This window comes from Acomys russatus, chromosome 5, assembly GCF_903995435.1.
Source record: "Acomys russatus chromosome 5, mAcoRus1.1, whole genome shotgun sequence".
Lineage (NCBI taxonomy): Eukaryota > Metazoa > Chordata > Mammalia > Rodentia > Muridae > Acomys > Acomys russatus.
Window position 1 is genome coordinate 44598262 of NC_067141.1, and position 13768 is coordinate 44612029.

A 13768-nucleotide genomic window follows, 5' to 3' on the forward strand; every position below is an offset into this window, starting at 1 on the left:
AATCTTAGTATATTAGTACATTCTCTTTGTGCTTGGAATAAGCCCAGATTCCTTTGAAATTGGAAGAAGCCCAAATGCCATTTAGATGAATAGTCTTCTGTTTGACGGAGTATGTACAAAATACTCCAACTCCCAGTAAAGCAGCTTTCCAGATCCTTCCTAGAACATGGGTGGACACCTGGTCCTAGAACAAAAGATGGCTTGGCTTCTCTTAGCCAATTTCTTTGATAGCACAATGAACACAGGTTCCTACTGCCTGGAACCTGGCTCTTCTCACACAGAGAAGCCTGAATACACATATCTGTCCACCAGTCTGCTACTTTGGCATGCTCTGGGAACCACAGATGCCAGTGGGGACATTTCTATTCAGGATGGATCTCATTCCTTAGGACCTAACCCTGGGCAATGCCTTGGCATCCTTGAGCTGAGGTAGAGTCCTATTTCCAAGCTTTCTTGGCACTGCATTGTACATTCTTGGTTGGTACACAGTTCCATGCCCCAGGGACACTGGCAAAAGCCTGTTTTGGGAAGCTAAAGTGCACTTTAGAAGCCTCTCTGAATCTTTCCATCTCTCTGTGTCTCTTCTTAGGATTAACTATTGATTCTGGAAAAACATATTCTAACATAGATATGATGGGCCAACATTTACAAGTTGCAAATGAGGGACACAGCAGTCACTTGGTTGGCTTTCAGTGTCAAACAAAGGTCTGGATGCAAGCCACAAGCTGTCTATTCCTGTGCCCTTGTACTGTTTAGTTCAACCCAATGTGGTATCTTCAAGAAACTTGTTCTCCCAGTCCTGATGCAAAGCAAAAACACCACTATCTCTTGACTGTTCCTGGATGCGCACCAGAACTTTTTTTTACTTATTTACTTATTTATTTATTTATTTATTTATTTACTTATTTATTTATTTAAATAATTTATTTAGATTACATCTCAATTGTTATCCCCTCACTTATATCTTCCCATTTTCCCCTCCTTCTTTCACCCTATTCCCCTACCCTAGGTCTGTGACAGAAGGGGACCTCCTCTCCCACCATATAATCACAACCTATCAGGTCTCAGCTGGGTAAACATACTTTCTCAAAACTGCAAAGCCCTGGGCACCATTTGAATCACTCTTAGGGATTCAACGTTGCAGAGAGAGAGAGAGAGAGAGAGAGAGAGAGAGAGAAAGAGAGAGAGAGAGAGAGAGAGAGAGAGAGAGACAGAGACAGAGACAGAGAGAGAGAGAGAGACAGAGAGAGAGAGAGAGACAGAGAGAGAGAAGAGAAGAGAAGAGAAGAGAAGAGAAGAGAAGAGAAGAGAAGAGAAGAGAAGAGAAGAGATTCTTGCACAGCCAGACATAAGGAAGCCTGATACAGGGGCTGGATGATTCTTCTTTCAAACATTCAATGCCCAGTTCTTGCAGGCACTGGAGTAGGTGCATACTCCACTGTCGACTGCTTCAGAGGCAGAAGGAGTCATTATTTTCATGGAAAGAATGACAGGCACAGTGGAAGCAGTATGCAGCAAAGAGCCAGAGAACTGCCTTTTAGTTCTGCTAGATGTAATGAAAACGAAGACCATTTCCAGGCTCTGGTGCCCTGGGAGACCCATTTCACTCTTCCTTAGGCTTAGAGCCCCATTTATCAAAGTAGGATAATATTTTAACCTGCCAAAATGGCAGAAGATGCAACAATTTTAAAGCCCTTAATGTGAAAAAAAAGTCTGCGCTCCTTGAAAGGAAAATGACAGACAACTCCAAAAGTGAAAAAGCCCTTTAAAATCCCCATCCAGTCCAGCCTTCATGTTGCAGTCAGCATCACCTTCTCAAAGCAAAGCTTGTTGGAAGCACCTACAGGCTGACCACCCCACACGTGCTGACTGTGGCCTCCCACTATCAGCTAGCAGTGTCTGCTTTGGGCTCCATGTCTAAGGCAATAGGATTCAGAAACCCCTTTCTCCTGATATTTCCAGTCTTGTCTCTTGAAATTCTCTCCTGTACCTGACCCTGTGTTCAGAGGTAGCAAATCACAGCCCTTGGGTCCACTAGTCATTCCTGCTTGTCTCCAGGACTAACCCCTTTATGGGAAGACAGTCATGGGGGGTTGTTTATTCATTATCTGTGACTGCTTTGTGTTAGGGTCACAGAGCTGAGTGATTTCTTTTTTTTTTTTTTTTTTTTTAAAGAGCTGAGTTTTTTTTTTTTAAGAGACCCCATAAGGCCTTATGGCTGGTAAAGCCTAAAATATTTACTATCTTGCCTTTTATGAAAAGTCTTGTGATTCCTACCAAAGATGCTCTTAGATATTTTCACCATGATCTACAATAAGTGCATTTCACCAAGAGAACTACACATGTGTACATATGTGTGTATATTCTTCCATATATAGAGAAATTGGCAAGCAACATTCGAATAGCAGTGTACTTTCACAGCTTCTATTCCTTAAAGCAATTGATGATATTATATTAATCTCGTGACCCATATTTGAAAATCACCACTCTAGAAAAAGTGAGCAATTGCCTGTTCCCAAACCACACCCCTGTTCTCCCACCTCCCTTGGCTTTCTCACATTATGCCATCTGGCAGGGCATTGGTCTTTCATGTTTATGTGTGAAAATCCCTCCCCATTCATCAAGCACAAGCTCAGCTTCTATCTCTTTCAAAAAGCACATTTTAAACTTCCAGTCCCAATGCATTTTCTCCTCATTGCATCATCTAAAGCACATTCTCTACAACTCTCTGTAGCCCTGCAAAGTTTTTGCTTTGTAGACATCTTATTATCCAGAGGGGTGTGGTCCTCATCACGTATTCAACAGATTGCCCAACATAACGTTTTAAAATCAGGAAGCAATTAATAAATGTTCCTAAAGTTGAAATGTGTTTTAGTAACTTGTCCTAGTTGGCTTTCTAGCGTGGTGATAAAACACTGACCAAAAATCAACTTAAGAGGGAAAGGATTTGCTCATCTTACAACGTCCATCACCGAGGGAAACCTGGAGGCAGAGACTGGCACAGAGACTGCAGAGAAACAGAAGCTATAGATTGGTTCAACTCCTTTCTTACACAGCGGAGGCCCACCTGCACAGCGAGAGCACCACCCACAGTGGACTGAGACCTTCCACATCAGTTGGCAATCAACAAAACGCTCCCTGGGTATGTTCACAGGCCGATATGATCAAAGCAAATTTCAGTTAAGGCTTCTTCTTCTCAGATGCCTCTAGGTTTGTGTCAAGTTGACAGGAGTTAGTAGCACATAGACATTTAAAGCATGATTTACATGTGTACTATTTTATCCTCTGAATTATAAAGAAGTTACAAAGCATAAGGTACCCCGTAAGCATTCTGTGAGTGTGTATGAAAACAGAGGTGACGGCATTGCTGGAACGTCCCCGCTTCCACTCTAGTTGCTGTATTCCTGCTATTTTACTAGCAACTGAGCAGAATTATGACGTGTAAGTTAACGTTTCTGATCTGTTTTTGTATCACAGTCTCCGGCATAAGCACACAACCCTAAAAGAGGAAGGAAACAGATCTGAATGTTAGGCATCCACAAAGAAGGATGTACCAAGCAGAGCTGTCATCAATCCATTTGAGTTCAGACAGTCACACTTGAGAAAGTTTGCTATGGTCTCTTTCTGTCCAAGGAAATAAAGAGCATGCTAGCCTTTCTGGAATGTTAATGGCAATTCTACTGAAGTATAATTGGTTTTGATAAGAGAAGAAAATAACCCAAGAAAAAAGTTTCCTTATGAATTCCAATGTGGCCTAAAAGCCTACCATTATGACCATTTAAAGTGGCCTTCTTGCAATCTGTTTCAGCACGGCCAAACAGGACTTATTCTTAGTAATTCAAGTATAGTTTGATATGCGGAGAAAATAGTTTTCATTACATTCACATAATAAAGAGGAAAAGAATATGTTAATGGACCACCAAATTCTAATGAGATTCCTGGTGAATCCAGGAGCCATTCCTAATGAAGCTGCAAGTGAAACAGGAATAGAAAAAAAAATAATAATGTATGAGGTAGATTTTGCAAATTAAAAGGTATTGATAAAAATAGATGCTAAATATTAAATTACAAAAAACTAATTGTTATTAACTATTTTTGGAATATGATAATTACATAATAAGATAATATAAAACAAAAGATATTAGTATTGGAAAATGCCAAAAATGATTAATATTTGACTGAACATCAGAAAAAACCCTATGATAATATACAGTTATTGGAAACAAAAGCACTGAGGTTAATTACAGAATATGCTAAAATAATAGTAATAGTAGTAGTGCTTTTCTGAGTAAGCTTAGAAAGAAAAATGGGGATGACAATGTCAAAAATTCAAATATTCAAAGTACATGCAACACAAATTTTAAAAGACTTTTGGGTTGGGGTTGGGACTCAGTGGCATAGCCCTTGCCTGACATGTGCAAAGCCCTGAGTTTGAGCTCCTACAAAACACTTCCCAAAATGCTAAAAAAAAAAAAAAAAAAAAAAAAAAAAAAGACTTACGAAATGTATTCACTAGTTACACTCTAAGATATTCTGGTTCCTGCTAGGAGAAAACTGTTGAATGGGGACCAAGACAGATAATAGATGAACTTACTAAGAAATAGCTTTTGCAGTTCTATTTCTGCACTCTGATATATAGACGTCTGTAGAAGAAAAGTCTTACAATGTCACCAGTAAGAAAAGGCCAGGAAATTTACAGAATTTTCTTAAACTCCTTAGAGATCTGACACCACAAGTCAAAGAGTATAGTGAGTTCTAAATAGCAACAAGCCATTCCACACAGACAGGGCGGAACACCGGTCTTGCCTTTGAAGGACCAAGGAGCAAGAGGGAGCTGCTACACGAGCAGTTTAGAAAGCACTGAGAGTTTACAAAATGCAAAAAAAAAAAAAAAAGCGCAATTGTAGGTTGTGGTGTCAGTTAAAAATCACTTGTCCCAGCTATGAGGGGAAACACTTCCAAGTTCTGCGCTCCAGGCTCTCCTTGTTGATTCGGGAAGGTCCAGGCTAGAGCGGGAGACACAGCAGGATAAACACGTAGGATGGACCACATCAATCAAGCCCCTTGACTTCCATGACTCCTTCTCTCATATGAAACAGGGGGAAGACCCCACCCCTCGTCCTAAGCATCCAGGAGAAGATCTATCACTGCTGTATGAGGAGCAAGGATAAAGATGCATCTGCTCCCATGGAGAAAGCAATAAACATTCTTGGACTCGAGACTCATACATCAATGCTAAGCAAAAGGCCAGTGCCTGCTGAATGCTGAGAATGTAACAGGAGCAGTTTAAAATAAAAAAGCAAACAAGCAAGACCCCTGCCAAAAAAGAAAAAAAAAGAAAAGAAAAGAAAAAAAAAAAAAAGCAACCTCTCTAGAACAATTTCAGTCCTGTGGTACACTAACATTAATAATATAAACAATAAGGGCCAAACCTAACTCAACTTCTGCCTAGATGTACTTAACTCTCCATATTAATTGGCCTGAAGGAAGAGGTGTGCGATCCTCTGGACTCAAGTACTATTTGCCTACATATATTCCATTCTTATCCACAGGCCGTATATTAAAAATTATGAGGCTCACAAAAAGTAAGAAAAAGCAAATAATTGTCAAGAGGTAAAAGTAATCGCTAGAACTAGAGTCAGAGATGATCCTAGCTATCAGCCTAATCTCGTGGAGATCAACAACATATAGATACACAGTTTCCTTGGAAATATAGAAACTATTTTAATAGTAAAGGTAAGTTATAGGAATAAAAGGCAAAGCCAGATATGCAGGCACACACTATTCCAATCCTTGGGACACAGAATCAGAAAGATTGAGAGTTCAAGACCAACTTGAGTTACACAGTGAGACTTTCTCAAACAAAACATCTTATAAGATCAGAGTTCCTTCAGTAGACTTATCATCACATTGGAAGCTAAGAAAAGAATAGATAAATATAAACATTTTTTCTGTTAGCCGGATACAAGTTAGAGTTATTTGGAAAGTGGAACTTCAACTGAGAAAAAAAAAAATCTCCATTGGATCACCTATAGGCAATTTTATGGACATTTTCTTGATTAATGATTGACATAGGACCAGCCAGCCAGCTAGGAGTGCTGTCACTGCTGGGAAGATAATCCTGGGCTATTAAGAGAGTAGCCTGGGTGAGTCATGAGGAACAAGCCAGGAAACAACATAAACAGCATATCTTCCCATCTCCCACTGCCATTCCTGCGGCTAGCCTCTTTCCTGGAATTTCCCACCTTGACTCCACTCATGATGGACTATAAGCTATAAGAGGAAATGAAGTTTTTTCTCATTATCTTTATCACCATGACAGAAACCTGAGACATATGTCAATGAAGATCATCTAAACTGAAACATGACGGAGGGTGGGGGGCGGATAAGTGAAATGAGATCACTGCACCCAAAAGCTTCAAGCCAACATCTTTGGCCATGGATGATCTAATATACAGTATAACTGGAGTCTCAGAAGAAAAAGAGAATACGAAGGCTAAATGTTCAAAAAGGTAGTGACTATGTTCTAAAATTAACAACAAAAGTAGACCCAGAAACATGAGAGTTGAAGTCAGGATTACACACACACACACAGAGAGAGAGAGAGAGAGAGAGAGAGAGAGAGAGAGAGAGAGAGAGAGAGAGAGAGAGAGAGAGAGAGAGAGAGAGAGACCCAATTTTAGGCATTAAAAATAAAAAATTAGCTGGGCATGGTGGCACACACCTTTAGTCCCAGTACTTGGGAGGCAGAGGCAGGTGAATCACTGTGAGTTCGAAGTCAGCCTGGTCTACAGAGTGAGCCCAGGACAGCCAAGGCTACACAGAGAAACCCTGTCTCGAAAAAAAAATTCAAAAATTAAAAAATAAAGGCAGTATAAAAGAATAAAGATAAACATTATAGCAGAAATCATGGAAATATACAAAGCAATGGAGTGACATCTTTAAGGTACTAAAAGAAATAATTTTAAACATTTTAACTGTGACAGTGGTGTCATGGTTATATGCTTTTTCAAACAATGTTTTATATTTAAAGATTCCCACTAAAATATTCAGGAATAACAAGACGACCTTTGTGTGGTCGGGAGGGTGTTGCTTTATAACAATCAGGAAAGGTAACTTTCTTTGTGGAGAGCGTAGAGACATCAATGTTGATGATTAATTTTAGGAAGAGAGGGAGGGGCCTGCCAAACACTTGGTAATGGCAAGAAGATGAAAGTTCAAGTTTGAGGCTTGTCTGAGCTATACAGTGAATTCTAGACTGGGCTCAGCTTTCATAGAAAGACCTTGTGTTTAAGAAGAAAGAAGGGAGAAAGAAGGAGGAAGCTGAGGAGAAGCCACACACCTTTAATCCCAGCACTGGGGTGGGGGTGGGGGGGGAGGCAGAGGCAGGCAGATTTTTGTGAGTTTGAGATCTACAGAGGTCTGTGAATCTACAGGGCTATTTTCAGGACAGCTAGGGCTACGCATATAAACAGTGTCTGGAAAATGTGTGCACACATGCGCACACATGCGCACACGCGCGCGCACGCACACACACACACACACACACACACACACACACACACACACACCACATGGGGGGTAGGGGAAACATGTAACACAGCAAAGCACATTTAGAATCCTAGCCAGGAGGGCAAGGCCACATGTTCAAAGATGACTTGTGTAGTAAGATCCTATCTCAAATAAACATTAAAAAGTCTCATAAAGTTCAGTCCTCAGTACTGCAAAATAAAATTATTATCAAAAAATGACAAAAATATTGACACTTGAAATTGAGTGGTACAATTAATATGATATTCTGTCTACATTTGTCATTTAAAAATTTCATAATACAGCTTCTTTTTAAAGAAAGGAATATCTTTTTTCCAAATTGGTCATTTAATATATTTTATTAATTTATTCATATTACATCTAAGTTCTTATCCCCTCCCTTATATCCTCTCCTTCCTCCCTCCCTCCCTTTTTCCCCTTACTCCCCTCCCCTATGACTGTGACTGAGGGGGACCTCCTCCCCCTGTATATGCTCAAAGGGTATCAAGTCTCTTCTTGGTAGCCTGCTATCCTTCCTCTGAGTGCCACCAGGCCTCCCCATCCAGGGGACGTGGTCAAATATGGGGCACCAGTATCCAAAAGAGGTGAGTGTGTCACTGCACACATCCTACTGAGTTTCTCTAATTTTTATTTTTTCTTTCTCGCTCTTTAAGCAGTTCTTCTTCCAGCCTTTGATGCACACGAAGATTATTTACAAAGTCTCCAATGGGGTCACAGAATTCCAGCCACCCTCACCAGTAACATCAGCCCAGGCAAGCCTACCAGTGCCAAAGCTCTCCTCTCCACACAGAGAACATCGTCCAGAGTCCATCAGATTTGAGAAGAATCTCCATCCGGCAGGGGTCTCATACACAGGGACCTTCATTGATTTAGCCACTCTGAAAAATGAAATTTGAGGCAAGTCTCAATTCACATGTCTGATCTCCTTTATTTTCTCAGCTCAATAGGAAGTCTTAGGATCTATTTGTTCCATAACTACATTTCAGAGCAACTTGAATACCTGTTGGCAGTTTCTAAACTGTATGTTAGAGAGAAAGTAGAATGTTTCAATGCTCTCAACTTTGCTTTCTCTGTGGTACAATATATTTTAAGTCAATGTCTGAATTATTCAGTGTCTCTAAAATGTTCTTTTTTGTTGTTGTTAAGAGTCTACTTAAGACAAGAGACTCTAAATTAAGATAGCACAAACATTTAGGAGTATTGTTTAACAATATCCACCCAGTATGAATTTGCCTCTACCCAGGAATTCAACTCTAGAAATACTATGTAGTGGACATTACGATTCACTGCTCATGGTCATATGGCCAACCTACGCCACACACCCACACTCACACACGTAAGGTATTTTCTGGCTGGAGTCTTCATTGGGAAACATTTAGAAATGCTGATGGCTTCCAGCTCACAAATATGGATCTCTTTCAATTAGAGATGTCTTGCTCAAATCAGAGAGCTACTGCTAGTCAGCCCAATTAGTGACTGGTCCATGTGCAATAGCTTCCTCATGGGTTACAGCTTTGTAAAGCCACCTTAATTCCAGGGCTCCTCAGGAGTTGTATGAGACCTTTTGTGTATCTTCAGTAGTCAGGTGTCTTTCTGTGCGATCTCCTTCCTCACTGTCACTTTCTTGTAGTTTGGGCGTGACCTGTTCCCTAAATGCCCACATGTTCATGTTTGGACCTCAGCTCAGCACTATTAAAGATTGTGGAAAACATTAAGTCACACTCAGTGGGAGCCTTGGGGTCATTGGAGCACACCCTCAAGATGATTGCAGGACGTTGGTCTCATCCTTGCCCCCCCCCCCCATTTTTTACTTCTCATGAGGTGGTCAGTTTCCTGAAGCATGTGGCCCCGCTAATGTGGGCCATATCGCCATCTGCCCAAAGGCAACATGGCCCAGGAACTACAGAATAAAGCCTCTAAAACCAGAACAAACATCTCTTTTTTCTAAGTTGACTTCCCCAGGTATTTTGTTACAATAGCAGAAACCCAACTCACAGAGCATTGTTTATAGCTGCAACTTTAATCTTTAAGGTAGAAATAAATAAACTTCCTACAAGCAAATTTCTTTCAGAGCCACTTCATGGAGACCTCAGTGTGTGATGTTAATCCACAGAGTGTAACACAAGATTTGACAAGACTGATCAACCACCATTTACAATAACTGAAACAATATAAATAAATGTACTAGGCAAATGGACAGTTAATTTATGATTCTGAGATGGCTAATCGTAATGGTCAACCTGAATGAATTAAGAGATACCAAGAAGATTAATAAAGCGTGCATTTGGGCAGGAAATAAAGTTATGTCCAAAGATGAGGTCACAAGGGTTATTATGTAAGGGTTAGTGCACTGGTGAATTTACATTTTGAGTAGTCTGTTAAGAGGTGTCAGAACTGTGCAATATGAATCCTAGATGGAGAAAGTGGGTCACTTGGCCCATGCCTTTAGGGGTCATATCACTAGTCGGCTTCCAGCCACCATGGCAACCACTGCCATGTATTCCTGATGCCATGGTATTTTGCCTCACCTCAGGCTCGAAACAATGGCTCTAGCCAACCTGAACTTTACCTTTTGAAACTTTGCCCTAAAATAAATATTTTCTTATTTCAAGTTACTTTCTTGGGCATTTTGTCATGATAACGATTATAATATATATAATGATTATGATATATAATAATAATATATATATATATAATGATTATATAAGTGCTATTAAACAGACGATGTGTTATGCAACACCCTGAATGGATTTCACCAACATACACAGAAAATGAAGCTCCAAACAAAGGAATATATGCCTTATGGTCCTGTAATACTTAGATGCTCTTTTAACTCCAGGGATCTAGCTTGTCTCCTTTTCATTTTAAGAAAAATATATAATTGCACTTACATCCTGGGAGGAACAATGGGAAGAGCCTTTCCACAAACTTTAGAACAGAAGGCTGCTAATTGTATGGTCAAAAGCTCAAAGAAGGAGAAATAAATCACACAGAAGCCAGAGGAGCACATAGGAAAACGTAGGTCACAATTAATCTAAGAAATGGAAACGCATGAGAGTGCCAAATGGAATGCACAACCCAGGGAAGAGGCGAGGGTGAGAGAGAGGGGAGCAGGCGTGAGGACACATAATCTTTGTGCAAAATAGTCTTGTGGGTTCAAAGCCAAGTTGGCAGGACTGAAGGGAGGGGAAAGGATTTCCCCAGTTCCCACCCTTCCCAATTAATCACCGTCAGAAGGGCACCAGGCTGCGGCTGCGGCTGCGGCTGGATTGTGAAGGACCAGATAAGTTTGTAACTATTAGCCACAGGTGCAGCTGTGCAAGGTGAGATAAGATGGATAATTTCATTCCAGGATCCTAAGCACAAACTGATCGTGTCCCAGGGTCAGAAAGGAACTCATGTCCCTCCACCCTACTCATCCCAAGCACAGTACTCTTCAGACACCATGCATTGGACCTTCTGTTAGCAGGAAGCCGCTGCACAAAAGCTGAGAAAAGTTGTTCCTGCTGCCTCTCTCTCTCTCTCTCTGACCACTGCCACCATACGCCAAGAGAAAACGGGAAGCTCTACCTAAGCAGGGAGGCTGAGGAAGACTGTCAAGGCTGCAACTCTCCTGTGGGGAGGAACGAGTGCTGGGGGCTAACAGACATACTGCATTACGTTATCTCCTCAGCCAGGGTTTGGAGACTCCCAAAGAAGTGGCTTCCAGATGGACACAGTCTTAGACTCACTGCTTCCCCCACAGTCCTCCTTGCATTCTGTGCTCCTAAAGGTCTGAGCTTGTCTCCATCTCTCCCAGAGATGCTCCTGCCCTCTGGTTATTGTTGTACAATGCTTAGTCCTTCTGTGCTGTTCATTTAACTCAGATTAACCCTTCATGGCCAATCTCTGTTAAAATCTATCTTAAATGGTCTGTCATCTGAAAGTCTGTCTGGGTACATTTTTGTCACGCTAAAATAGAATGCCTGAGACTGGGTAATTTATAGAGAACAGAAAGTTATTTCTTGTAGTTCCGGAGGGTTGGGGTGTCCAAGAATACAGTGCCTATATTTGGATGGTGAAGAACTTCTTGCTATGGCCTCCTAAAGCAAAACATGGGAGAGCGACCTTGCCACCTGCTCTGTGACACGTCTCTCACAAGGGTTGCAGATTCATTAACAAGCATCTGCCGGCCTCATCATCTCCTCCAAGCCCTACCTTTTTATCCTTTTTCTTTTTCAACACCTGGGCTCCTGGGGGGGGGCATTAACTTTCAACATGAATTTTGAAAGGAATAAATATGTCTCGAGCACACCCAGCAGATTTGATAATCCTGCTGCAGAAAAGTTGTAATTGATTTAAAAGTGACAAGATCTGGGTCCCTTTACCTATATCCAAATATCACCTTTCTTAAGAACCAAGAGGAGCCCAGAGGACCATATTCTGTGTTCTGAATTCTTGGCTCTCCTTTAATGGCCCTCATCTTCAAAGCGTGGGAGAAGATATCCATATCACACATATCCAACAAAGTTCTCATGCACTTTCCATATTTTAAATTCCTATGAATCATTTTTAAAAATTAAAGGTCTCCAAAGGGGGGGAAAAAAAAACAAGATGTAAAAGGTACACACTTTATACAAGATGCTATTCAAAGGACCAATTAGCATATGAAAAATACTTGGAATTGCATGCTAAGACCACAGTGAGTCATCACTACCCACAACCCTAGAGGAAAAGAATGGAACTGCCAACGCTGGAGAAGATATGAAAATTCATGGTGGAGGGATGCAGATTCAACAGGCTACAGTATATTTATTCAACACAGTACAGTGCCATCCCATAGGACAACAGAGATGAATAAACCTCCACAATGTAGAACTATGGATGCAGTGATTGGTAGCAAGCCATAAAAGAAGCCAGACAAAGGAATACTGCAGTAGCCCACTTAGGCACGGTGCAAAGTAGACAAAAGAAATCACTGGTGGCAGAAATCAGGGTGTTGGTAATCTGGAGGGGGCAGGTAATGAGGTAGGCATGAGGAAGGCTGTTTCTTCATAGCAGTCAGTGTAGAATGTGTGTTTATTATAGGAAAATCTCTTACACTACATACAAGATGTCCTGAGCCTTTTTTTTTTTTTACATACACATTATACGTCAATTATAAGTTTATTTTAAAGCTCAACATGACAGGAGGCTGAAGTAGGAGGACCAGGAGTTTGAAATCAGCCAGCCTGACTTCAAAGAGAAAGATCCTATCTGAGGTAGCACCGCCACCAGGGCAAAGTGATCAAAAAGTAGGCAACAGAGCCTATGTCAGAGGGTGGGGCCCAGAGAAGAGGACAGAGGGGGCGATGGCCAGGATGTAAAGTGAATAATCAATAAAATAAAAATTTAAAAAAAAAATCCGATCCAAGAAAAAAAGAAACTAATTATTTTTAAATTTATCTGTATGAAAAATCCCTCCGGAGTATTTAAGATAAATGCATGTTTGAATTAGCAACGTTTTCATATTCCTTGGAAAGAAGCAAGCCTCCCACCCGCTGTTAAGGTTCAGCAGGCATTGTAGCACAAGGTTCAGGTTAGTTCTTCGGCATGGGTGTGTTCACTCCCAGATCCCTTTGATGTCTGGCTGCACTGTCTAGGGCTGCCCACTAGTAAAAAAAAAAAAAAAAGCTTATATGAGCTTGGGCTTTAAAACTTTAAAATCCTTTTTAAAGGAAGACCATAAATATGAACGAGGCTGAGTTCATCTAAGCCTGGCTTTCTAACAGCAGTCTCCCCCCACCCTCCGCTTTTTTTTTTCTTCTAGTGATAAAGCTTGAGTTCAGACCCTTGCACACAGTAGGCAAGAATTCCAGCACTGAGCTAGACTCCCAAGCCTTCTAATCCTAAACTTAACTCTACACTTACCAATTGGTGGAACAACTCACGCTCTCAAGGAAAACAATCACAAAACATTGAGTCATCCCTCTAAAATGACTGCAAACATGTTTTTTCAAGCATATACAAACTTAGGCAGTATTCTGTGACTTGCTTCTGCTGCCCCCCCATCATCTCTCAGCATTGTCTACACCTCAAAACTCTCATGTGAAATAACACCTGCCATCTGATTTAGCAGACAGGCTGTGAGGATCAGATGGGATGGCACTCTCAGCTACTGAAAGGCCTCCTTATCTCTCTTCTCAGTGTGGGATCTTTGTCAAACCAAAGGAAGCGGATTTATCGCCTGAGAATATTT

At 41.0% G+C, this 13768-nt stretch overlaps 1 protein-coding gene across 1 annotated transcript in view; it reads right to left on the reverse strand.

Annotated features, from left to right (window-relative positions):
- Positions 1-13768, reverse strand: part of Pgm5 (phosphoglucomutase 5) — a 170041-nt gene that overhangs the window by 58436 nt on the left and 97837 nt on the right. The window contains exon 7 of the mRNA XM_051146273.1: positions 8314-8429. Within this exon, the coding sequence (XP_051002230.1) occupies positions 8314-8429 (116 nt within the window). The remainder of the gene's footprint in view (positions 1-8313; positions 8430-13768) is intronic.